Below are 24,081 nucleotides of genomic sequence, written 5' to 3' on the forward strand. Positions count from 1 at the left end.
GGTCTTCCAGCACCCACTCTGACCACCTATCTAATTTCACAACTCATGCCACACGTGCTTGGCTTCAGGGGTGAGGGATTTGGTGGGGAGGGGAAAGTGGTGCAGGCTCAAAGGTTTTGAGCACACACAGAAAAATGAGCTGGAGATGTATGGTTGAAAGTGAGACGCTGGAGATTTCAAAGTTTCTGAAATTTTCATAAACACACAATGAAATAATTTTTATAATACACACCATCCCATTAACATGAGCTAAACAATCTAAATCATTTAAATATTAGGTAGTGCAGTAAGAAAGGAATGTCTGATTTATCAAAATGTGATTTTTAATGAAAAACTGAAAAGTTTTGAATCTAAACTTTCATAATGAACAGACATGAATCCAGCCCTAAGTACACTGCACTTCGTAAGACTATCATTTAAACAAGATTAAATTACAAGAAACAAAAAACTGCCAAACACAGAAAACAACTTTTAAAGATACTTTTTACAGTTTGGGAAAAATATTTTTTCCATATAGATTGGTTAATTTCATTAATTTAAAAGTTTATTTCTTCATTCTGCCATATATAAAATTATATAAGGAGAAAAAATGTGAAAAGGAGTGCTAGGATTGAGTACAATATGAGGGTTTACAGTAAAAATTAATGTTTATGTAATGTCTTAGACCATTATCTTTTACCTTGGACCCCATTAAAGTGTTACATTTACTCAATGGTTCTAAATTTCGTAAAGAATGCCAATGTTTCTGTCTATTATATTTAAGTTATATGCATTATATTTTTCTTTTATTCTTTAATTATACAAGTAATACATGCTGATTGTAAAAAATTCTTGCAATCTGTAAGTAAGACACACAGGTATAATCTTTCGCCCCCAATCAGTCTCTTTTCCAAAGTACATGTTTTTTTTCCTAAAAAGTTATAAGCATTTTTGAGCAAAGATCTGTGATGTGATTTGTGAAGAATTTTTTTCCAAAAGTCACCTATTATATTTTCATGCCTTAGCACAATTTTCAATTGCTCAAAAACATGTTGATATTACTTGCTTCTATTTACGTCTCATTTACTTTTCTATAAATAGATATAACTTTTCAATAATGTAGTCAATTCCCCAACTTTTATGTCCTTCTTCAAAAGCATCAACCTTCTCCAGACAATGAATATTGCACACTGAACCTGAAACAAAAAGAAAGTGTGACAAGTTAAAACTTTATGAAGAATGCAACCAGTTCTAAAAACATATCAGATGGTTTTTAAAAGAGTGTGTACTGAAGATCTTTTCTTTCTTTTTAATGAACATGGGGAAATAAATATTAAGGGTAAATTTTCTGCACTCTGAATTGTTATTATCACTTATAACTCCTAAGAGCTAAAATAAACATACCATCTCTGTAGAAGAATTCAGATGTCTTTAACATAAGCATACCATTTAGCTAAAAAGTCCTATTACAGAGATGGGTTCCTTTTTTGGATATAATAGTCTCCAATTAACTGGCTTCTGACTTTTAAATTTTATATACTTCTAGATATTAATAGTTTGCTAATAGCTCAAAACAGTTAACTGTTGACTTTATTTCAAATGTTACAGCACATGTCTGTAACTTACCAAACAATGTTCTAATTTCAGCATCTGGAACGTAAAATGGTGGACCTAAGTAAAAGAGAAACATGGTGAAGAATAAATTCTAATAGATCTAATTGTAAAGAAAAATAAATTCTCAGGGCCCACTTCTCAGCTTATTTCCAATGACCTTGGTATACACATTCCATACATAACTCAATTATCCAAATAGGTGAGGATGTGACAGGTTCTTCTGCTGCTTCTTTTGCACATCTGATGCCAAAGACTGGCTTACTGAGGGGACTGGTAATGTTAGCTGCCCATCTCCAGCTTATATGAGATGGCTGAGTCAGCTGGAACTTGGGAACAGGAAAATCAGAGTGGAGTTCATGAACAAATTTCCTTGGGGCTTCCTGCTTCCAAGGTAGAGATTTTCTACCACTCCTGCACTTACCCTCAATCTACAAACTCTGCCCACTTTTCTGTGGGCCATTTACTTTAGAAGAAATAGCTTCTGCCCCTTCCTAGAAGGGAATTCTTAGCCTCCACCCCAGACAAGGCCTGTTCTATCTTCTTCCTACAGGCCCTTCCTTAGGCCTACTGTTCAGGAAGGGAACTTACATCACATTCACAGAGCTGACATCCTGTTACTTATTTTCTATTTCCATCTGATTGTCCCAGACTTAATTATGGACACTAGGTCTCATCTTTTAATGAGTTTTTAAGATCTGACTTATTCAAACAGAAAAAAATAATACTAACACAAAGCACTTTTTTAAAAAGGCTCAATTAAAAATCAAATAGGGTATTTTTACAAATTAAAAGTGTATGTACTTCGTTTTCACTTCTTCCTGAAAAGCCATGACTTAAAGATCAGGCTTTGCAACAAAAAGAATAAAATACCTAGGAATAAACCTACGTAAGGAGACAAAAGACCTGTATGCAGAAAACTATAAGACACTGATGAAAGAAATTAAAGATGATACAAATAGATGGAGAGATATACCATGTTCTTTGATCGGAAGAATCAACATTGTGAAAATGACTCTACTCCCCAAAGCAATCTACAGATTCAATGCAATCCCTATCAAACTACCGCTGGCATTTTTCACAGAACTAGAACAAACAATTTCACAATTTGTATGGAAACACAAAAGACCCCAAATAGCCAAAACAATCTTGAGGAAGAAAAACGGAGCTGGAGGAATCAGGCTCCCTGACTTCAGACTATACTACAAAGCTACAGTAATCAAGACAATATGGTACTGGCACAAAAACAGAAATATAGATCAATGGAACAGGATAGAAAGCCCAGAGATAAACCCAGGCCCATATGGTCACATTAATTTTGATAAAGGAGGCAAGAATATACAATGGAGAAAAGACAGCCTCTTCAATAAGTGGTGCGGGGAAAACTGGACAGCTACATGTAAAAGAATGAAATTAGAACACTCCCTAACACCATACACAAGAATAAACTCAAAATGGATTAAAGACCTAAATGTAAGGCCAAACACCTAAATGTAAGGCCAAACACTATAAAACTCTTAGAGGAAAACACTAGGCAGAACACTCTATGACATAAATCACAGCAAGATCCTTTTTGACCCACCTCCTAGAGAAATGGAAATAAAAACAAAAATCAACAAATGGGACCTAATGAAACTTAAAAGCTTTTGCACAGGAAAGGAAACCATAAACAAGATGAAAAGACAACCCTCAGAATGGGAGAAAATATTTGCAAATGAAGCAACTGACAAAGGATTAATCTCCAAAATTTACAAGCAGCTCAGGCAGCTCAATATCAAAAAAACAAACAACCCAATCCAACAGTGGGCAGAAGACCTAAGTAGACATTTCTCCAAAGAAGACATACAGATTGCCAACGAACACATGAAATAATGCTCCACATCATTAATCATTAGAGAAATGCAAATCAAAACCACAATGAGGGGCTTCCCTGGTGGCGCAGTGGTTGAGAGTCTGCCTGCCGATGTAAGGGACATGGGTTTGTGCCCCAGTCCGGGAAGATCCCACATGCCGCGGAGTGGCTGTGCCCGTGAGCCATGGCCGCTGAGCCTGCGCGTCCGGAGCCTGTGCTCCGCAACAGGACAGGCCACAATAGTGAGGCCCACGTACAGCAAAAAAAAAAAAACCACAATGAGATATCATCTCACACCAGTCAGAATGAATGGCCATCATCAAAAAATCTACAAACAATAAATGCTGGAGAGGGTGTGGAGAAAAGGGAACCTTCTTGCACTGTTGGTGGGAATGTAAATTGATACAGCCACTATGGAGAACAGTATGGAGGTTCCTAATAAAACTAAAAGTAGAACTACCATACGACCCAGCAATCCTACTACTGGGCATATACCCTGAGAAAACCATAATTCAAAAAGAGTCATGTACCACAATGTCCACTGCAGCTCTATTTACAATAGCCAGGACATGGAAGCAACCTAAGTGTCCATCAACAGATGAATGGTTAAAGAAGATGTGGCACATATATACAATGGAATATTACTCAGCCATAAAAAGGAACGAAATTGAGTTATTTGTAGTGAGATGGATGGACCTAGAGACTGTCATACAGAGTGAAGTAAGTCAGAAAGAGAAAAACAAATACCGTGTGCTAACACATATATATGGAATCTAAAAAAAAATGCTTCTGAAGAACCTAGGGGCAGGACAGGAATAAAGACGCAGACATAGAGAATGGACTTGAGGACACAGCGACTGGGAAAGGTAAGCTGGGACAAGGTGAGAGAGTGGCATGGACACATATACAGTACCAAACATAAAATAGACAGCTAGTGGGAAGCAGCCGCATAGCACAGGGAGATCAGGTCAGTGCTCTGTGACCACCTAGAGGGGTGAGATAGGGAGGGTGGGAGGGAGACGCAAGAGGGAGGAGATATGGGGATATATGTATAGGTATAGCTGATTCACTTTGTTATAAAGCAGAAACTAACACGCCATTGTAAAGCAATTATACTCCAATAAAGATGTTAAAAGAAAAAAGGTCAGGCTTTAATGTTCAAACACATTTAAATGAATCCAGAAGAAAACATCCCTTCTACACGTTCAAAACAAATACAGTTATATTTTAAATGCAATAAATTATAAAGTTCCAGAAATTAAAAACAGCAATAGTTTAGAGATTTTCCTGCACACCCCTACCTCCCCACGTCCACGTCTCACCCCATCCTCCTATGAGGATGTATTTGTAGGCGTCAGCCCAATACATCCCATCCCCACCACCATGGATGACACAGACTGCGTGTGTATCAGCAGTATGCCTCACAGGAGAAAATAATGTTATCCAAGTCATAGAGTTAAATCACGAAACAAGGCAACTGGAAAAAAGAACAAGAAACTTTACCTGCATGTTTAGTTGGATCGTAAGAAAAAACAGACAAGAGGTACTGAAACCCAGTTCTTGTTAGGGACAACATTATATCTGCATAGCTGAAAAGAACATTGAAAGGCATGTGTTACATTTCTTTACAAAGAACGAGAGGCAGGGAGGGAAGCCAGCTTTTCCTTTCATCTCTATTACTGAGTTTAACTCTCCTAAAAAATCACATGAAGTAGATTCTCATTCTAAAAAGCTATAAATGGGCTCAGCAAATGACGTTACCTGCCTAAGCTGGGAAATAGCGAAGGATGGGAATCCAAAGGAGGCCTGGCTCTGGAGCCCATCAGACCAGAAGATGTCAAATTAAGCAGAACAGAGGCTCCTTCCAACGTGATGTGGTCCCCGGAGGCCCATCAGCTTTGAACGTATATTTCCCGAAGCACTGCCAGCTTTGGGGCAGTGGTTCCTAGACCAGGCTGGTATCAAGATTACCTGGGCACCTGCTGGGAGAAGAGATGCTCGAGCTTCATTCATCCCAAGACTGAGTCAGTAGGTTTGCTGTGGGGCCTGGGATGCTGCAGCTTAACAAATATCCTGGATGACGGGGTCATCAGCGGGGGCACGGGTAAGAGGTACAAAACACAGTCCCTTTCCTCTCTTTAGTTGGAGAGAGATAAGACTAATAAACAAGCCAAAATTCAAGGTACTATGACATTACAGTTCTGCACGGGTGGCATAAACCCTGAGTGCTACGGCAACTATCCTTTGGAGTAGGTGTCCTGAGGAGCAGGTGATGCCACTTCCCAGCCGTGTCTGATGGGTTCAGAGTGGGGACCTGCCCTAACAGGGCCCATCAGCAGACAGACCAGGAGCCAGACCTGGGTCTGGTACAGAATGACAAGTTGGACCAATCAGATGACTCCACTGGGAAACTGAGTTAAGAGATCCAAAGAGGAGCTGCTAGTTCGCTGTGGTCATTGGACCAAACGCTGGAGTTTCTGTGCTGGGTGGAGGCTGGAGCAGAGGAAGCTGAGTGCTGAGGCAGGAGGGCAGAGGAGGCATGCACAGGGAGGTAAGAGGCCATGAGAAACAGACAGACAGACAGAGGTGGACGAGCTGCACAGCTCTGAGTGAGGAGCCTTGGCTCTTTCCATGGGGCCGGCTGTGCTGCCATCCCTGTCCGGAGCCCTGGGAGAAATCAGGGAGGCTGTCCTGCATGGGGGTTAGGAGTACGGACTCTGCAAGGTCCCTGAGCTCAAAGTCCAGCCCCTCCACTTACGGGCTATGTAAGCTTGGCAAAGTCTTAACCTCTCTGTGCCTCAGTTTTCTCATCTGTAAAATGGGGATAAAACTAGTAACCAACTCACAGGTGGTTGTGAGAATTCCATGAGTGCACACACATAAAGTGCTTAGAACACTGCCTGGTACGTGGTAAATGCTCGGGTCGGTAGCTTATTCCGTTAGCATCCTCAACATAAACTCCCTTAAAACTTGAGCTGGCTTGGGCTGGTCACACTCTTCCTTGCAAGTGAAAGAATCAGACCTAAGCAAACTTCTGAGCAGAAACCTTTACTTTTTAACTTTAGATTCTTCTTCTTAAGAAAGGAGGGACTTGCTGTCCCCATGAAGTGATCGGTCAGACAGGTTTGGCAGGGTTTCAGAGGACTCACAGGCATCCTTCCTCTTGGAATGCGGACTTTCTCTGTCCACCAGCCTCAAAAATTCAGAAAAATGAGAGGTATGATTGATGGTAGGCAAGAAACCTGAGAGTCACAGCAGAAACCACATCCGTTCTCGCCCATATGTAATCTCAGCAGGACTGGGAAAAAGTACTAAGTACTGTAAATGCTAAGATAAAGTCATTTATCTTCCTAATGGCTCAAAAGAAGCAGTTATTCCGGAAACAAAGGCCAAGGCATTCTTGGGGCTGTGACAAGACACACACACACACACACACACACACACACACACATGCCTGGAAGGGGAGGAAAGAGAAGAGGGGGACCAGGAAGACAGAGTCTGTGACCAAACTAGAACTAGATTCTCCAAGAGCTCTGGAGGGGCCTCATGACTCTTTCTTACCATGAACTAAACAGTTCAGAGGCCACTTAGATGGCCTTTATTTCTAGGAGAGAGGAGGCAATGGTGGCTGGTGGGAAACAGTATATTTTCCTTGCTTTGAGTCAGGTTTGTTTTCACTCATTTACTCAACAAATATTTATTAAGCTCCTACTATGTGCTAAAATTTTATATACATATATTTATATTTATTATTATGCCAGATGATATCATTATCTATAAAAATTAAGCCAGATGGTGGAGAAATAACTGAACACAAGGTGCACGGTCTATAGAGTGAGCTTTGTGATTTCGGGTTTGCTCCCCACTGCCTTGGGGATCTGAGTGACGCAACCAAAGCCTGCAGAGAGACTAACCTCGAGGAAGAGGGTAGACAACCTTAGGAAGCGGGGAACACCTACGATCTTAGAGACTCAGCAGAACTGAGTTTAGTGTATAAATGTGGTGTTTTATGGAGACGCAGAAGTCACAGGTGGTACTTTTGAGTTGATGACGGACACTGATGTCACAGGGAAATGCCGAGCAGACACTGGATATGGGATGTGGGTGTTTAGGAGAAAGAACAGAGCTGGAAATACAGAAACAGCAAGGGCCAATACCATGCGCGACTTGTTCAGTTATTTCCCCAACATCATGTGTATTTAGACATAGTAGGAACTTAATGTGTATTTGTTGAATACCAGAACGAAAGTAATAGGAGAACTGAAGCAATCTTTGAAGGAGCAAGTACAGGAGAGAGGACAGCACAGCCGTGCTGAGGATGGTCCCTCCGGGAATGATGACTTCTAGGCATGTGAGGAAGGTGAGGGTCCCAGAGAAGAGAGAAAGGAGGAAGGTGTCAGAAAGAAAAGGGGAAAAGGGGTGGGAATTATCACCAGAGGAAAATATATATTAAGAGGATGTGGAACTTCCCTGGTGATGCAGTGGTTAAGAATCCGCCTGCCAATGCAGGGGACATGGGTTCGAGCCCTGGTCCGGGAAGATCCCACATGCCATGGAGCAACTAAGCCCGTGCACCACAACTACTGAGCCTGAGCTCTAGAGCCCGTGCACCATAACAAGAGAAGCCACCGCAAGGAGAAGCCCGCGCACCACCACAAAGAGTAGCCCCCGCTCGCCACAACTAGAGAAAGCCCTTGTGCAGCAACGAAGACCCAGTGCAGCCAAAAATAAATAAAATTAAATCTTTTAAAAAAAAAAAGAGGATGTGGCAATGTCTAATTAAAATAAGATTAGGTTTGGCAACAAGCCTTACTCACCACACAATTCTTTTTTTTTTTGGCCCGCGTGCAGCATGCGGGATCCTAGTTCCCCAACCAGGTATTGAACCCCCTGCGCCCCCTGCCACGGAAGCTCGGAGTCTTAACCAGTTTGGGACTGCCAGGGAAGTCCCAAACAATTCATTTTTAAAAAGAGAAATTTCCTTTTGCTGATATGTTGAGTCTGCCTCCATACAACGAAGTAATTCAGTATTTATGTGTTACACCCAAGTAAGGCTGTGAATGATATTTGGGTTGGAAAGTACACAGGAGGGGTCACATTTTACTCAGTATACTTTCGCATATTTTAATTTTATTTTCTAATAAGACCAGGTACAAAAGAATGGTCACCCAAAATATCTAGACCAAAAGCTCTAATACAATAGCAGCTAATATTTAAGCAGTCATTTAGGGTCAACACGGCACTTGTTACACGTGTTATTTCTTTCCATTCCCACAACAACCGTGTGAGGGGGGCCTAGTCATGGGCGTGACTTTAAAGCCAAAGTCCTTGGGTTTTAATCTCAATTCTGTCACGTACTTGCTGCCGCACTTTGGACAAGTAACTTAACCTCTTTGACCTTAGTTTCCTCATCTGTAAAATGGGAATAATGATAGCATAATACCTCACAGCGTTGCTTGGTGGATAAATTGTGTTGTTTCACATAAGGTATTTTAAGAAAGCCTGGCACATGGCAAGGAGTGAACAAGTATTACCTGGTACTCTCAGTGGAGGTGGTGAGGGTGGTATTAGTAGGAAAATTACAGTTTTGCAGAGGAGTAAACTAAAGTGTAGAGAAGTTGAATTCTTTGACCAGGGCAATACAGCTTAGAAGTGACAGAGCCACAAGCCTTGCACCCATGTTCCCGTGGCCAAATCCTATACTTTTTAGACCAAGATGCTATTGGATATAGGTCTTCTAATTCCAAATACAATAAGCTATTTCAAACTAGCAGAAGTCTAGTAATCTTCTGGAAACCAGAAAAAGTACAATATAGCAAATTAAGGAGGCTAAAAAAGGGGGAAAAAACAACATAATTAAAGGAGCCAAATCACTAACCGTTTGCGATCACCTGGATTAATAGCGACTAATGCTCCTCTATCCCAAATTCTGTCAAATTTGCCAATATTTGCTCTACCAGAAAGAAAAAGATAAAAAAATTTATGTAAGAAAAATAAAATCTTTAACAACATAGTGTTCCCCATGGCACATGTCAGAACCTCACCAGCTGTTAAGGAACTGGGATCTCACATCTGCTTTTCCTCAGAGTCTCTAGGGATATGCTGGTGTGTGTGTGTGTGTGTGTGTGTGTGTGTGTGTGTGTGTGTGTGTGTGTGTGTGTGTGTGTGTGTGTATGTATGTAGCTGTCCATCTCCTCCTAGATCTAGGAGCTGGTGGCAGCAGCTTGGACTTGGGGGCACAAAGGAGGAACAAGGGACAGTTTGAGACAACTCTCCTCCCAGCCCCTGGAACAGGTATCAGGGACTTTTAGGAGATGAGCTCTCACCTCCGTCCACACCCTGAAATGCATTTCTGTTACAGACACAGGTGTGAAGTGGAAGACACTTTCTTGCTCTCCCCTCCTTTTCCCTACCTTCCTAGGGTCCTAATAATTTTTCCAGAGCCTAGCAGCTACCCAAGGGCAAAGATATCAAGTGTGCAGACATACAGGCTGCAGTTAAAAATAACTGCAGGACAGAGACTCAAATCAGTGCTTCATGGGTGCTACGCAAGGGAATGGGAGTGATAAAAAGACCCTCAGCCCACCCCAGCATTGCCTAGCAAACACTCGAGGTTTTAAAAGTGCAGAGGTAGACATCAGTCCTACCTGGGAAGATCAAAAAGACTGCAACAGTACAATGAGATGTTCCCTGAAGAACTCTGCAATGAAAAAGTCAAGAAAAAAAAATTCTACTTAATTAGGAGGTACTTGAATGGTCAAGGGAAAAAAAAGAGGGGCAAAGCAGCACATGGGTGGTAGAGAAAGAATGTGTAATTAAACATAAAGAACATAATTTCACGGCAAACAATTTTTTTAGACATCTTACTTTAAATTTTTATTTTTGGGGGACTTCCCTGGTGGTCCAGTGGCTAAGACTCCGCGCTCCCAGAGCAGGGGGCCTGGGTTCAATCCCTGGTCAGGGAACTAGATCCCACATGCCGCAACTAAGAGTTCATGTGCTGCAACTAAAGATCCTGCATGCCGCAACTAAGACCCAACGCAGCCAAATAAATAAATAACATATTTTTAAAAAACACTAATCTATAAAAAATATAAATTTTTTTTTAAATTTTGAAATAAATATGGACCATGCTGCAGAGAATTTATAGAATAAAGAAAAACCCTGCATGCCACCCTTTGAACACAGTGATTTTAATCATTTTGGTGAATTCCTCTCTATCTTTCCCCCCTCACTTCCTGCACCTTGCAACCTATGCAAATATTTTTTTAACTGAAAATAAAACACAATTTTACTGAAAATAATTTTTAATGGGACTTTTTAAAATTAAAAACCTATATAGGGTTCTTTTGGATCAACCCAAAAAGGAAAATCAGATTGGTTAATCCTGAAGATCAGTTAACTGTTACTCATTTTGGGGCTTGTTATATTTTAGCAATGTTTACTTTAGCAAAATCCTAATATTTTGACCCCCTAATGAGAAGTATACACATCAATCAATTACCAGGCAGACTGAGAGAGAAAGGACAGACATTTTAAAAGTTACTCATGAAGGGCTTCCCTGGTGGCGCAGTGGTTGAGAGTCCGCCTGCCGATGCAGGGGACACGGGTTCGTGCCCCGGTCTGGGAAGATCCCACATGCCGCAGAGCGGCTGGGCCCGTGAGCCATGGCCACTGAGCCTGCGCGTCCGGAGCCTGTGCTCCGCAACGGGAGAGGCCACAACAGTGAGAGGCCCGCGTACCGCAAAAAAAAAAAAAAAAAAAGTTACTCCTGAAAAGTGCAGTTGTATTGACTCCCCAGTGTCCTCTCTTTCATTCACTGACTGATGAGCATTTATTTCCTGAGCACCTTGTAGACAGGACTAGCCCAAGTTCTAGATACTGCAGTGAATTTGACAGTCTCTGACCCCAGTGAGGACAGCCTGGTGGAGCAGAGAGGTGCAGGAACAAAGAACCATCACGGTACAGAATGGGCTGTACTGTTCTGGTTGTGTGCCCAGGACTGTGGGAACAGAGCAGACAGAGCAGGGAACTCACTGCCCGAGCACCAGGAAAGGCGGAACAAAAGGTGGCGGAAGAACTGGCTGGATGCATCTGCTGACATCACGGGTGTGGGAGGTGAGAAGTCTGGGAGGTGGGGGGAGGAGCAGGGTAGGAGATGTACTTCAGGATGTGAAAATGTTGGATTTTATTCTGAAATAAGGTGCAACAGAGGTGGGCGGGTCTTTGAAGACCAGTCTGGAAGCACAGTGGGGGTCAGCCCTGAGAGGAAGGGGTCTGGAGGCAGGGAAACAGCCCGTGAATCTTAACCTTGGCTGCAGACTGGAATCCCCCAGGAGCTTTAAATAGACCTGATGCCAGGCCCCATCTCTAGAGGTTCTGACTGAATTAGCTGGAGGCAAGGCCTTGGCACTAGGAATTTTAAAAGATCCACAGATAATTTCAAATGTGCCACCAGGGCTGAGAACCACTTCCTCCAAGGAGTCTGGAAGAGGACTAGCCTCTCCGGACTGAGCAAACAGCAATTCTTAGATGATCTCAGAATGGAGTGGGAGGAAGCTGTAAAATAAAGTCCTCTCAAGTTTCCTAGTGACCTGAGCAATTAATTTCAATATTTAGAAAAGAGAGTGCTTTGCGAGAGACCGAATGTACAGACGGATGGTGGCCAGACCACATCTGGTAAGAGCTCGGACCCATAACCTCTGCACCAACTAGCCAGGGAAGCCTAACCACAGCCTTGCAGGACGTGGTCAATGACTGCCAGCCTCCCTGATTTTTACGCCTCCCCTCCACCCCTATGCCTCTCTTCTAGCTCAAAATCAAATACGCTTCCCAAACCAATCACAAGGGATGCCGCTTCTAGTTAGCCAACAGCGTCAGAAGCCTTCGCATTTTTCTCTAGAAAGCTCTCCTACCCCCCTGCCAGGCTTTGGGCCTCTGACAAATTCAATTGGCGACTCCCTCTGAATTGACAGCCTCTGCTTGTTCTCATTTGGGTGGTCTCTGTTTATTTCCACATTATTACCCCAAGCTAGCGAAGCAGTTCCACTGGATCATTCTGGTCACAGGAGGAGGACAACTCCCAAATCTATCATTTCCAGCCCAAATGCTTGGCGCATGCTTCAGAGACGTTTGCCAGTTATCCCTTCATCACGCCACAGGTCTTTTAAACTCACCTCCAGAACAAAACTCATTTTCTCTGCTCTTCAACTTGCTTCTCCTTTATTCTCTGCTATCCAACCAGTCATCTGAGCTGGAAATGTGAACTCACCACCCCCTGGATTCCCACTCAATTAATCACTAAATCCTCCCAGTTTGACACCCTAAACATCATTTTAATCTATCTGTTCCTCTAAGTGCCCCGTCGCTCTCCTGGTGCAGCCCTTCAGGATCTCTTTCCTGGACCACTGCTCACAACCTCCTATCTGGTCTCTTTGCCAGGAGGCTACTGCCCTTCCCTTGAGGCCACAAGGGTGGTCGGTCACAAAAGAAAAGCTGGCTGTGTCACGTTCAGGTACCAGCTTTACAGGACATCTGGACTGGATGACCTGACTCTCTGCCTGTCCTAGCCCTATCTGTCACCACACTTCAGGAAGCTCCCCCAGGCTGGGTTAGGAAACATTCCTCTCTGTTCCCTTAATACCCCGTGTCATTACACTTCGCTCCATGTATGACAAACAGCCTCCTCTGTTTCTCTTCTGTCCTAAGCTAAGCGATTCTTTAGGGCAGGGACTGTGTTTTCATCTCTTCAGTGTCTTATGCAGGGTGTGGCACAAGACAGGTTCTCAGAAACACCTGTTTATAAATTAAAAATCAAACAAACCCAAACCAAAATCACGACAAATAAGCTTTGACCTTGGCTTTTATATATATTTGTTCACACCTAGCTACTGTCTATCTTTTTATGCTCCTTACACTGTATAATATCCAGGTGAATCTGGTGATAAAGTGGGGTCATCTGACACTTGTATAGTATCCTCACTTACTCATGCTGAGAAAAACCTTCTTCTGGGGGTATGGAAATAACTATTTACCAAAATCAAAACACACCTTGAATACTTTGGCTCCAGGAATTTCCATAATTTGTTCTTCTGAGTAAGAAAGATTCTGCTCCGTAAAAAATTCCCGTATCCCAAGTTCACTGATTTCCACACCAACTACACTGTGTCCTCGGTCTGCAAACCTGCATAAAATCATATAATTACACTTAAATTTTTATTTCAAATACAGTACTAAGTAAAAGGATATGTACCAATAAGCATACATTTTCCTTAATTTTAAGGGATTTATTTGAATTCAGACTCACAACGTTTCACAGAACATGTAGATACACAGAAAGTGGATCTATATGTTCTCAAACCTTATGCTATGTGGAATTCTGAAAAAATGATTTATATGACCTTAGGAAAAATTTAACAGTTTGGAAAATTATACCTTAACATGTTGATTTACTACAAATGGATTTGACTGGAAGAGTTTCTGATTTAAAAGCATCCTATGAATTAGATATGCTTTTCAAGTTCTCTAAATCAGCTCTGTCCATTAAAACTTTCAGTGATGATGGAAAAATCTGTACCTGTGTTGTCCAATCCAGCAGCCACTAACCACATAGGCTATTGAGCCCTGAGACGTGGCTCGTGTGACTTAGTTTAAACAGCCACATGGGGCTGGTAGATACCGTACTGGAGCACTCGGCTCTAGAACATTATCATCCATTTCTATAATAATCTTATAATTTCCACTTACACTAAACCCTATCCAAAAATTTATTTGATTACCATACGCAAAAGCTTACCAGTATTTTTCTGGTAAGGTTTATAATTACAGAATTCAGTCTTGGGATCTTAGACTTCAAAGAAAACAGCACTAGTGGCACAAATACCCAGGTACAGTATTGATTTTATGTTACATTAAATAAACACATAAGTCAGTTATGCAACATATGCTTTTTTTTTTTTTTTGCGGTACGCGGGCCTCTCACTGCCGTGGCGTCTCCCATTGCGGAGCACAGGCTCCAGACGCGCGGGCTCAGCAGCCATGGCTCACGGGCCCAGCCGCTCTGCGGCATGTGGGATCTTCCCAGACCGGGGCACGAACCCATGTCTCCTGCATCGGCAGGTGGACTCTCAACCACTGCTCCATCAGGGAAGCCCAACATATGCATTTTTAAAAATCACACACCATGCAAAATCATGCAGTAAAAATCATGAGGCTTATGGGGAAAATGGGGGTTGGAGTACACATTAAACAGCTTTGTCCTAATGGAGTATATTCAGCCATAAACAATTGAAATCTTGCCATTTATGACAACATGGATGGACTCTGAGGGCATTATGCTAAGTGAAATGAGTCAGACACAGACAAACAGCTTCTAATCTCACTTATATGTGGAATCAAAAGAAAACAAAAACCAGAAACAGGCTCATAGATACAGAGACCAGATTGGCAGTTGCCAGAGGCTGGGGGTGAGCAATGGGTGAAATGGGTGAAGGAAGTCAAAAGGTACAAATTTTCAGTTATAAAATAAATAGGTCATGGGGATGTAATGTACAACACGGTAACTATAGTTAGTAGCATTGTATTGCATATTTGAAAGTTGCTAAGAGAGTAGATTTTAAAAGTTCTTATCACACACAACACTATGTAGTTCTGTAACTATGTATTGATTAACTAGATTTATTAGGGTGATCATTTCGCAATATATGTATATACAAATATCAAATCATATTGTACACCTAAAACTAACATAATGTTGTATGTCAATTATACCTTAATTTTTAAAAAGGTTTTTTTTTTTTTTTAAGAAAAAGCTACTGCACATTTGCCATAACTCATCTCTGTGAATCAGGATTTTCTCAATAATATGTAATTAAACAGTATTTAGAAATAAAATGGATTAAATAGTACTTAAGAAGAAAAAACTTAGTGCCACATTAAAAAGAAAAAAGACAAGAACCTAATAGACATGGTGGCACAGTTTTACATGTTAAATGGTTACAAAATATATAAATACTACAACATGGCACTCTACCTTGAGAGAGACCTGAAGTTTACTTGTAGACTTGTAGGCGTTGGAAGGGCTGCAGCTTTCAAGTTATTGTAAAGTAACGGAAGGGGGATTATTGGCAGCCGTGGAAAGTTCCAACACTGGCTGTGGATGGGAGCAAGTGGCTCACAGCACACCGAGGTGAACTGAGGTATCGGGGAGATAGTTGAGGTTTGTGCATGGGTGCATTTTGTCTATTTGTACACGGTTTAGTAGAGCTGGGTGTTTCACCTCATGTTTCTTGCAGACAAAATTACATATAAGCAGATGTGAAATTCAAACCATGCTCAAATTGTTCCTTAATGTATTAGTGGAGTTAGAATGCAATTAGCATTTTCAAAACAATTGAATAATAGCAGAACTGATGGTACCTATTCCCTACACAAGAGGACACACTTTCAAAAATGTGATCAGAACATGAACTGTTTATAGTTCTAAAACATACATATTAATAACTTGTCTTTCACATTTCCTGGGAAATTTGTTAGTTAACATACATGGAATATTTTTTTTATTCTCCATACATTTTTTGAAGTTATAAAATATAAACAAAAAAGTTACCCAAACCAGCTGCATGGATTTTTACTTCTACTCAATATATGGAAAAATGAACCATAGCCTACTATAGACTGGCATAGGCTGGATTCTACTGGAATATATTGTCCTAAAAGAAACCCAAAACCTAAGGAAATGTCTTCAACATTTTATGTTAATGCTTTTGGGCTTCAGCTCATAGTTTATCTATTCACATCTGATATCTGTATAGACCTTAATATACAAATTTGTTACCTAAGTGAAAAATCCTCTAATATAATAACTTTTATACAATTACAGTAGCTTAGTTCTGGCATTTTTATTACAAAGGACTTTAGACCCTAAATCTTCAACAATCATATTTAATTGGCTGTTTCATAATACCATTTTCTAACCTTGTATCAAAGCCTCTGCTAGAACTAGATTGTTATCACTTATGACACAGCAAAAAGACAATCTGCTCATAGAGTTAATGTTTTTCTTGCAGGTAGTTTGCAAAGTAATTCTTTCTTCTGCTTCAGTGAGTTGGTTAGGATATAATGTTCTCAATTTCGTGGCCACCCAAGAATCTTAAGCCACAGCAGCCACTCACAAATGCTCTCAGCTACAAGTTGAGGGAGCGGGGGGCTGGCTGCAAAAAAGCCACCATCCCCGCTCAGAAATCCACTCCCAATGCACACATGTTCTGTAGTTTGCCCACCTGTATTTATGTAGGGCAGAGAGCATTTTTAAGTTACTATATTTTTCATTTACTAATCATTTTCATATATTTTATTTTTCTTTCCTGCTTGACGATCAAAGTTCTCAACGTTCAAGCTTATACAAGCTTATGTCTTGGCATGTACGATAGCCTCCGTACATTATCATTACAACAAATTCTGTATAGGAAACGATTGCCAGGTTTGTGACTTTAGGGTAACCCATAGTGACAGTGGCTTGTGAATTAAAATGAATTCTCACAAGAGAGAATTACTCACAAGAAATACTTTCTTTATCACTGATTTTATTAGCAATGATTCATGAAAACAAAACCTCCTATGTGCTCGTAGAGGGGCGGGAGAATTGAGCTGAACTGTGGACTATACACGGTTTTGCCAAAAAGCTGTAATTCATTTTGAGCTTTTCTGTCCACCTCTATTTAAAATACCTAAAATTAACTTAGTTACATTCCAAAACCACCTACAAAAACTAAACCACCACAAAGATGAAGGAAATTTAAGAGGGAAGGCTGGTCCCATCCTTTGCCTCCCCCACCACTTTGGTTGTAGACTAATTCTTTTGCTTAGAAACTCAATACAGAAAGACTAGTTCTCCCCTCTGTTTCTGCACTGTCTTCCTGTTTGAGAGTACTTCCTCTATGAACCCATCAGTATTAGTCTACTAAAAATATAGAATCCCTGTGCATTTCCTGAGAATGGAATTTTTTAAACTTACATCCTATTATTCACCCAAAGTGTTTATCATCAAGACAAGAAAGTACGTTCATGCTTATCTGTTCATACCATTTCATCTCAACTGCTTTTCCACAAAGAGGAAAAAATACCCTCAGTTCTTTCGCGCCTTTAAGAAAAGTATCCAAATGCTTCTTTAATAGCCTGGGGAGAAAAAAAAAAATTGTTTGTTTTAATTAGCCCAAGACACAGAGGAAAGGACTACAATTTTACAATGCTAAGTACATTTCATGTATTACCTCACTTAATATTTCCCAACAACTTTATGAAGTAGGTAACATTATTCATTAAAATCTCCAGTTTATACATGAAGAAACAGGAAGGTTAAGCAACTTGCTCAGTCAGGTAACTGGCAAGCAGTTAATGTGACTCAAACCTGGGGCTTTCCTGATTAGTAATTAAACATAAAAAATTAATTTTTCCTTGTTTGATATGTTTTGAAAATGTATACGTGTGTGTGTGTCTTCTAAGGCCAGCTACATGACAGAGATAACTCATACAATGGTTCTAGGATGATACCCCAACTATTACTTAGTGTGCAAATGTAATAATAATAATGATGTCCCCTGGGCAGTCAGGGTGGCTGCCTGGAAGAAGGAACATCTGTCACGACCACTTTACTCAGCACTGACCCATCTTTATTGCTGCTGCTTCAAAGCCCACTACTACTACTACTATTACATTGCTTAGCATTCAGCTCACTGATTAATTTCTCTCAACTTCTCTTCTTCTACCATATAGATAATACTTTAACATTTGAACACATGCTATTGGAAAGCAAAGTCAGAACACCACCACTTTTCAGCATAAAGAGATGCCAGCAATAATATAACCTGAGCATCTGCGTATGTATAAACATGTATGCCCAACAAATAAATGTTATAGGGGATTAAAAAAAAAGACATATTTCATAAATCTAAGATGTCATCAACTGTAAGTCACACCATTACTTATACTCCATGAGAAGAAATATCACTACCAATTCACCTATGACATGCCACAGATGCATCCTGATTTCAGAGATGCTCCAATGTGAACATCTAAAAATGTGCATCTTAAAATCAAATAATGGATATCTATATTATTATTTCTATTTCCAAAGTCAGTTTCTGATAGAGCATTTCTGTTATAGACCAACATTTGATATAAAGAAACGTAAACATTTCTTACTGATGTCCTCGTTCTTGGTGAAATGCAATTTTGTGATTCACCCACTTCTCTTGCCATTCTTCCAGAGTTAGCACTCGGTTTTTCTGTACCTCAGTGTTGGGGTACTCTTCAGCATCAAGTACTGCTCTTGTATTAGCCATGGTTTTGTAGATAGCTTTGACTCAGAAACAAATGTCTCCAATGCCTAAGTGGAAAATGTTTGCAAGGTTGTCACTTAAGTGCATTTCAATTCTATTGATGAATGAAGAAAAAACCTATTATTCTCAGCAGTACGGCTTTTATTTTATTTATTTATTTATTTATTTATTTATTTATTTATTTATTTATTTATTTATTTATGGCTGTGTTTGTTCTTCGTTGCTGTGCGCGGGCTTTCTCTAGTTGCAGCGAGCGGGGGCTACTCTTCGTTGCGGTGCACGGGCTTCTCACTGCAGTGGCTTCTCTTGTTGCGGAGCACGGGCTCTAGGCGCGCGGGCTTCAGTAGTTGTGGCTCGCGGGTCCTAGAGCGCAGGCTCAGTAGTTGTGGCACATGGGCTTAGTTGCTCCGCGGCATGTGGGATCTTCCAGATCAGGGCTTGAACCCGTGTCCCCTGCATTGGCAGGCGGATTCTTAACCACTGTGCCACCAGGGAAGTCCCAGCAGTATGGCTTATTTAAAAATATTTCAATATTCACGGAAAAGCTATACAAAAAATTACTTTTCAGTGAATCTGATGGTAGAGGCATATCTCATAATACACATTAGGAAAGATCTTTAAATAAATTGAATTACATCTTAGAGTAAAAGAATTTAAGTTTAAAAAAAAGAGACAGGGCAAAAAAAAAAAAACAGGCATTATAACTTTTGTAAGCTTAGAATCTTTCCTAGCATCTCACTCTTCAATTTTTAAAATTTCCTTTAATGTTTACTTCTTATTTTTTTAATCAATGTTATAATGCACACAATTCAGAGTTCAACAGAGCTATGAAAGCAGCAGTCCCCATTTCCAATGAGACAAACATCTTTAACTCTTTTAGCTGAATCTTGAAATATAACTCAAAATATAACTCAAATAGCATGCTTATTTTGTATCTTCTTAATTTTTTATTTCTAGGAAGCATCTAGAAAAATAAGCATTTAGTCCTCTTTCAACTTCCCAACACACACACACCACCTTCTCATTTTTCCTATCCTTTCCATATAGATATAGCATATTCGTGATTAAACATTTCAAGTTCACATTATTAGGACTAGGTAAATACTATTCACAGGTAAGCCATATAGAATTCTATGATTACTTTTCCTTTCCTGTACAACTTTTTATTCTGTAGTTAATAACTATCTGGCTTTTTCATTTATAAAATTTCAATATATTTATTACTAATTCAACTCTAAGTTCTCCCAATCTCCTGTCAATACAGTCTCAATCTCTTCGCTTATCAGATATCCTATCAATGTCATCTCAGAGAATAGCCTTCTGACCTGGATGCTGTCTTCTCCTGGCACACAGTTAGCCTTCTGCGATCTTTATCTACCATCATCCTGGAGCCTTCCTTCTTATCTTTTGATGAATCTCCTGTTTCCTCTATTGGCTATTTTCCTTTTCTTTGGTTACCACCCTTATATTGGTAAAATACAACCTTTGGCAGCTTTCTGAGAAAGAGTGCATGGGAGAAAAGGCTTTTGGCAATTTTGCATGTAGAAAATGTCTCCACACTATTTATTCCCCATCCTCGATGTATAGTTTTGCTGGGTAAGAATTCTTAGTTAGAAAACATTTTCTCTCACAATTCTGAAGAAATCATTCCCTTGTCATCTAGCTTGTAGCGTTACTGCTTAAATTCAAAGACATTTGGATCTTGATATTTTCCATGTGGCCAATATTTTTCTCTCTCTCAAAGCTTTTCTTTGCCCCTTAGTTTTTGCAGTTTCGTAATTCTATGCCTTACCCTGGGTCTGCTTTCATCCATCTGGCTGACTTCTTTTAATCTGGAAGCTCATATCCTTCAATTATGGAAAAATTCTTGAATTATTCAGATGATGATTTTGGTCCTTTTTTTCTATTTCTCTTTCTCGGACCCCTTTTTATGGTTGTAGAAGCTCTTGACCCAATGCTCTAAATTTCTCATATTTTTTTCTATTTTCCAACTCTTCATCGTTTTGTCCTATTTTCTGACAGCCCACCTTATTTTTATCTTTCTACCTTGCTATTTAGTTTTTCTTTTCTGCTCTCAAGTCTTTAATTCTCAAGAGCTCCTTTTTGTTTCTGATGTTCTCTTTTCATTTTATTTTGTTGTTACTTCATGTATAGAATGTATATAATATTTTCTCTTATTTACCTGCATGGTCTGTTACTGAGTCATTTTTTTCTGTTGGTTTTGTTTTCTATCTTTCAAACTAGTGACTGTCCTCAAATTCCTAGCAATTCTTATTATCTACTCACATTTAAGAGTAAATACCAAAAAGCTGATTATAAGTTTAAGTTTGTGGATGGGGCTTATTGTCTGTAAGCTTCTCTGTAGGATAATATGAATAAATATTATTTGGAAACTTAGATGTCATTATCTTTATTCTCTTTGGACTCATCAGACTTTCCAAAGATGGACTTCCCAATTCCCGTTGAAAGTTTGAGTCCTTGGGACTATGGTTCTATACTCACACGAGAAAAGGATAAAAGTGGGAAAGGGCCCCAGCATTCAGTTTGCCTGTATTCAATTAATCCCCATATTTTTCAGTATGGTACTCCCACCCCCAACTGTGAACTGTATCTTCCCAGTCCAAAGACTGTACCCTCTCCAGGGAATAAACCCCCCAAAGTCTGCTGGTGTGGTGAAGAAGAGATACTGGTTGCAGGGAATTGGGAAAGGGATCTGCGGACTTAGCCTTTTAGGAACCAGAATTTCAAGCAATCCTCCTAATTTCAACCATACCCTTCCATCTCCCTGAGGTACCTGGTGCCGCTAATTCCTGAGCATTGGGGGATTCTATAATGCAAATAGGATTGCTCATTGGCTTTCCCCATTGCTGGTTTAGAATTTAGCTTTCTTCAGTCTGCAAAATCCTTTATCACTCGTCCATCTGCTTTCTAGTTTCAAATTTTTATTGCTTTTATCTTTTCTTCTGTCTTCCCTTTATGTCTTTAAAAATCCTACTGTTGTTTTGGTGGAGTTTCAGGAGGAAGCAAAAGTAGATGCACAGATTCAATATCCCGTCTCTACCCTACAAGTTTGCATTTTCAAATAATTTTCTTATAGCTTTTTTTTTTGGTATGGGAAAATGCACACAAAGGCGTTGACCTAAAGAAAAACACACAACATAAGAGTTGTGAGTTTCAATTTTATTCGGGGACCTTACTGAGGATGATAGCCTGGGAGAGAGCCTTTCAGATACCTCTGAGGAACTGCTCCAAATATATATGTTCCACATGTATAAGATTTTTTTTTTTGACTAGGAAAAACATGTAGTCTAGCACACATTTTGGTAAAAGATTACTTTTTGTTTTGTTTTGTTGTTGTTTTTTTGTGTTTTTTTTTGCGGTACGCGGGCCTCTCACTGTTGTGGCCTCTCCTGTTGCGGAGCAACAGGCTCCGGACGCGCAGGCTCAGCGGCCATGGCTCACGGACCTAGCCGCTCCGTGGCATGTGGGATCTTCCCGGACCGGGGCACGAACCCGTGTCCCCTGCATCGGCAGGCGGACTCTCAACCACTACGCCACCAGGGAAGCCCAAAAGATTACTTTTAATCACAAAGAACAGATACCTCAAGTGAATGATTTTAGTGATTTCTATGTACAAGAAGATGCAAGAATCTGGGGCCATTGAAATTCTCCCTGAGGCATGCTATCTAGGGGCCATTTATACAAAACCCAGAATGCCTCACCCTTATTTTCCCTCCTGAAGTCCTAAATCGCCTGGGGTACATCACCCTCTGCAGGGGGTTGTGTTTTAACCCTTAGTATAACTGGTTGATGAGCAACATTTTTTGTTCCCTTTTACAAAGGGAACTGAGGAAAAAGGACATGTGAACATAACTGCAAATCTACCTGAAGGTATGAGGAAAATGTCTGTCCTTTCAACGTGAAATTTGTCATGTGAGGACGATACAGCACAATAGCTGTAACATATCCTTTGAGTCATTAGTGAAACTAATTTAGTTTGGATTACACTAGCAGGCTATTCTTGGTGGAGTTAATTTAATGATTCATCCATGAATCATTATTCATGGAAAAGCAGTTATTCAAGGAAAAGTTCCCTTTATGGCAAAACTTGGCTTCAGTGTGCTTAGGATTTAAGGAGAAGGCACCTCTCTTGGAATTGGGAACACAAATTCACTTCCCAGCAAACTTTTGTTAACAAATGGCTTTTGCAAGGCCCTGATGATGTCAAGAGGTGATGCTCAGGGTTTTCTGAGAGGTCAGAGGGAAGTATCTGATGTATTGGGTACAGAAAAGCAAAAGAAAGTTGCAGTTTTCCCATTTCCACATTCAGCCAGAAACTTTGGAACCTGAACATGAGCCTTCATAAACAGTTCTCTACTTAAAACAAAAGGGAAGCATAATTTTATCACTAAGCCAGGGCAGCCTGGAATTGTTCAACTCTACCCCTCTCACACAAACTTGAAATATAACTTAACATCATGAATATAACTTAATCACTTCTTAGGTGTTCTCATAGCTTCTCAACCTGTACTTAACTTGTCCACATCCTTTTCTGGGGAAATAAAAAGTTTCTTTCTACAAGCAAGATACAAGTGCAAAATTATAAGAATCAGAAAAGGCAAATTTCACAATCATTCTTACCCATACACAGAAATAGCAGATGTGCTAGTTTGGTCGCCCAAGTTCTCCTTGGGTGGACTCCCAAGACTGGTTTCCTCCTCACCTTTTCAAAAAGCATGTTTCTGCTTTAGATTTATTTTAAAATTTTGGTAAATTGAAGAATAACTTCCCTAAAGTGCACAAATTTTAAGAGTATGGCTCAGTGAATTTTTATACATGCATACAACCTATGCAATTACCATGGAGCAAGACAATATTTACAGCACCCCAGTTCCCCTCACTGTCCCGGCAAGTACTTCTCTTTTCTTAAAATCAACAATACCCGACAATGCTTTGGGGTCACTTTAACCATGGACTCAGAAAGATCATTCACTACCTGATCTCGTTATTCCCCGTTCCCACTCGGCTCCCTGAGCCCATTTCAGGGCGCGGATGGCTGGGACGTCCCGTTCCGGAATCCGATCACACACTCACACCTAGCAAACGTCCCATTGGTCATCGCACCCTCTCTGCACCCGGCGGAGCCTACCTTGTGCGCTGTCCGTCGCCTGCTGCTGGTTCTGGCGCTGCCGCGGGCCTCACCGGCTGAGTCCCTAAGCCCCAGGCTCAGCCCTGCTATTGGACCCGCCCCCGGACCCGCCCCTCCCGTGGCGCACAGACCCCGCCCCCCTCCCCACGCTC

General features: G+C 40.6%; 1 protein-coding gene across 4 annotated transcripts; it reads right to left on the reverse strand.

Moving 5' to 3' along the window:
• Nucleotides 1–302: 302 nt before the first annotated feature.
• On the reverse strand, nt 303–24,022 carry TPMT (thiopurine S-methyltransferase). Of its 4 annotated transcripts, none has more exons than XM_019945195.3 (9): nt 23,930–24,022; nt 18,644–18,827; nt 17,525–17,617; nt 13,493–13,625; nt 10,090–10,142; nt 9,321–9,395; nt 4,946–5,031; nt 1,606–1,650; nt 303–1,175 (listed from the first exon to the last, which is right to left on the reverse strand). In XM_019945195.3, exons 2-9 carry the CDS (start codon nt 18,781–18,783, stop codon nt 1,063–1,065), a joined length of 738 nt encoding a protein of 245 aa, XP_019800754.1. In that variant the 5' UTR covers nt 18,784–18,827; nt 23,930–24,022; the 3' UTR covers nt 303–1,062. The 4 variants fall into 4 exon arrangements, with proteins under 4 accessions (XP_019800754.1, XP_019800753.1, XP_073666494.1 ...); XM_019945194.3 differs by lacking the exon at nt 23,930–24,022 and adding an exon at nt 23,777–23,914; XM_073810393.1 differs by lacking the exon at nt 9,321–9,395.
• Between the last annotated feature and the right edge of the window lie 59 nt (nt 24,023–24,081).

The sequence above is a fragment of the Tursiops truncatus genome, chromosome 10 (genome assembly GCF_011762595.2).
Source record: "Tursiops truncatus isolate mTurTru1 chromosome 10, mTurTru1.mat.Y, whole genome shotgun sequence".
NCBI classification, from domain to species: Eukaryota; Metazoa; Chordata; class Mammalia; order Artiodactyla; family Delphinidae; genus Tursiops; species Tursiops truncatus.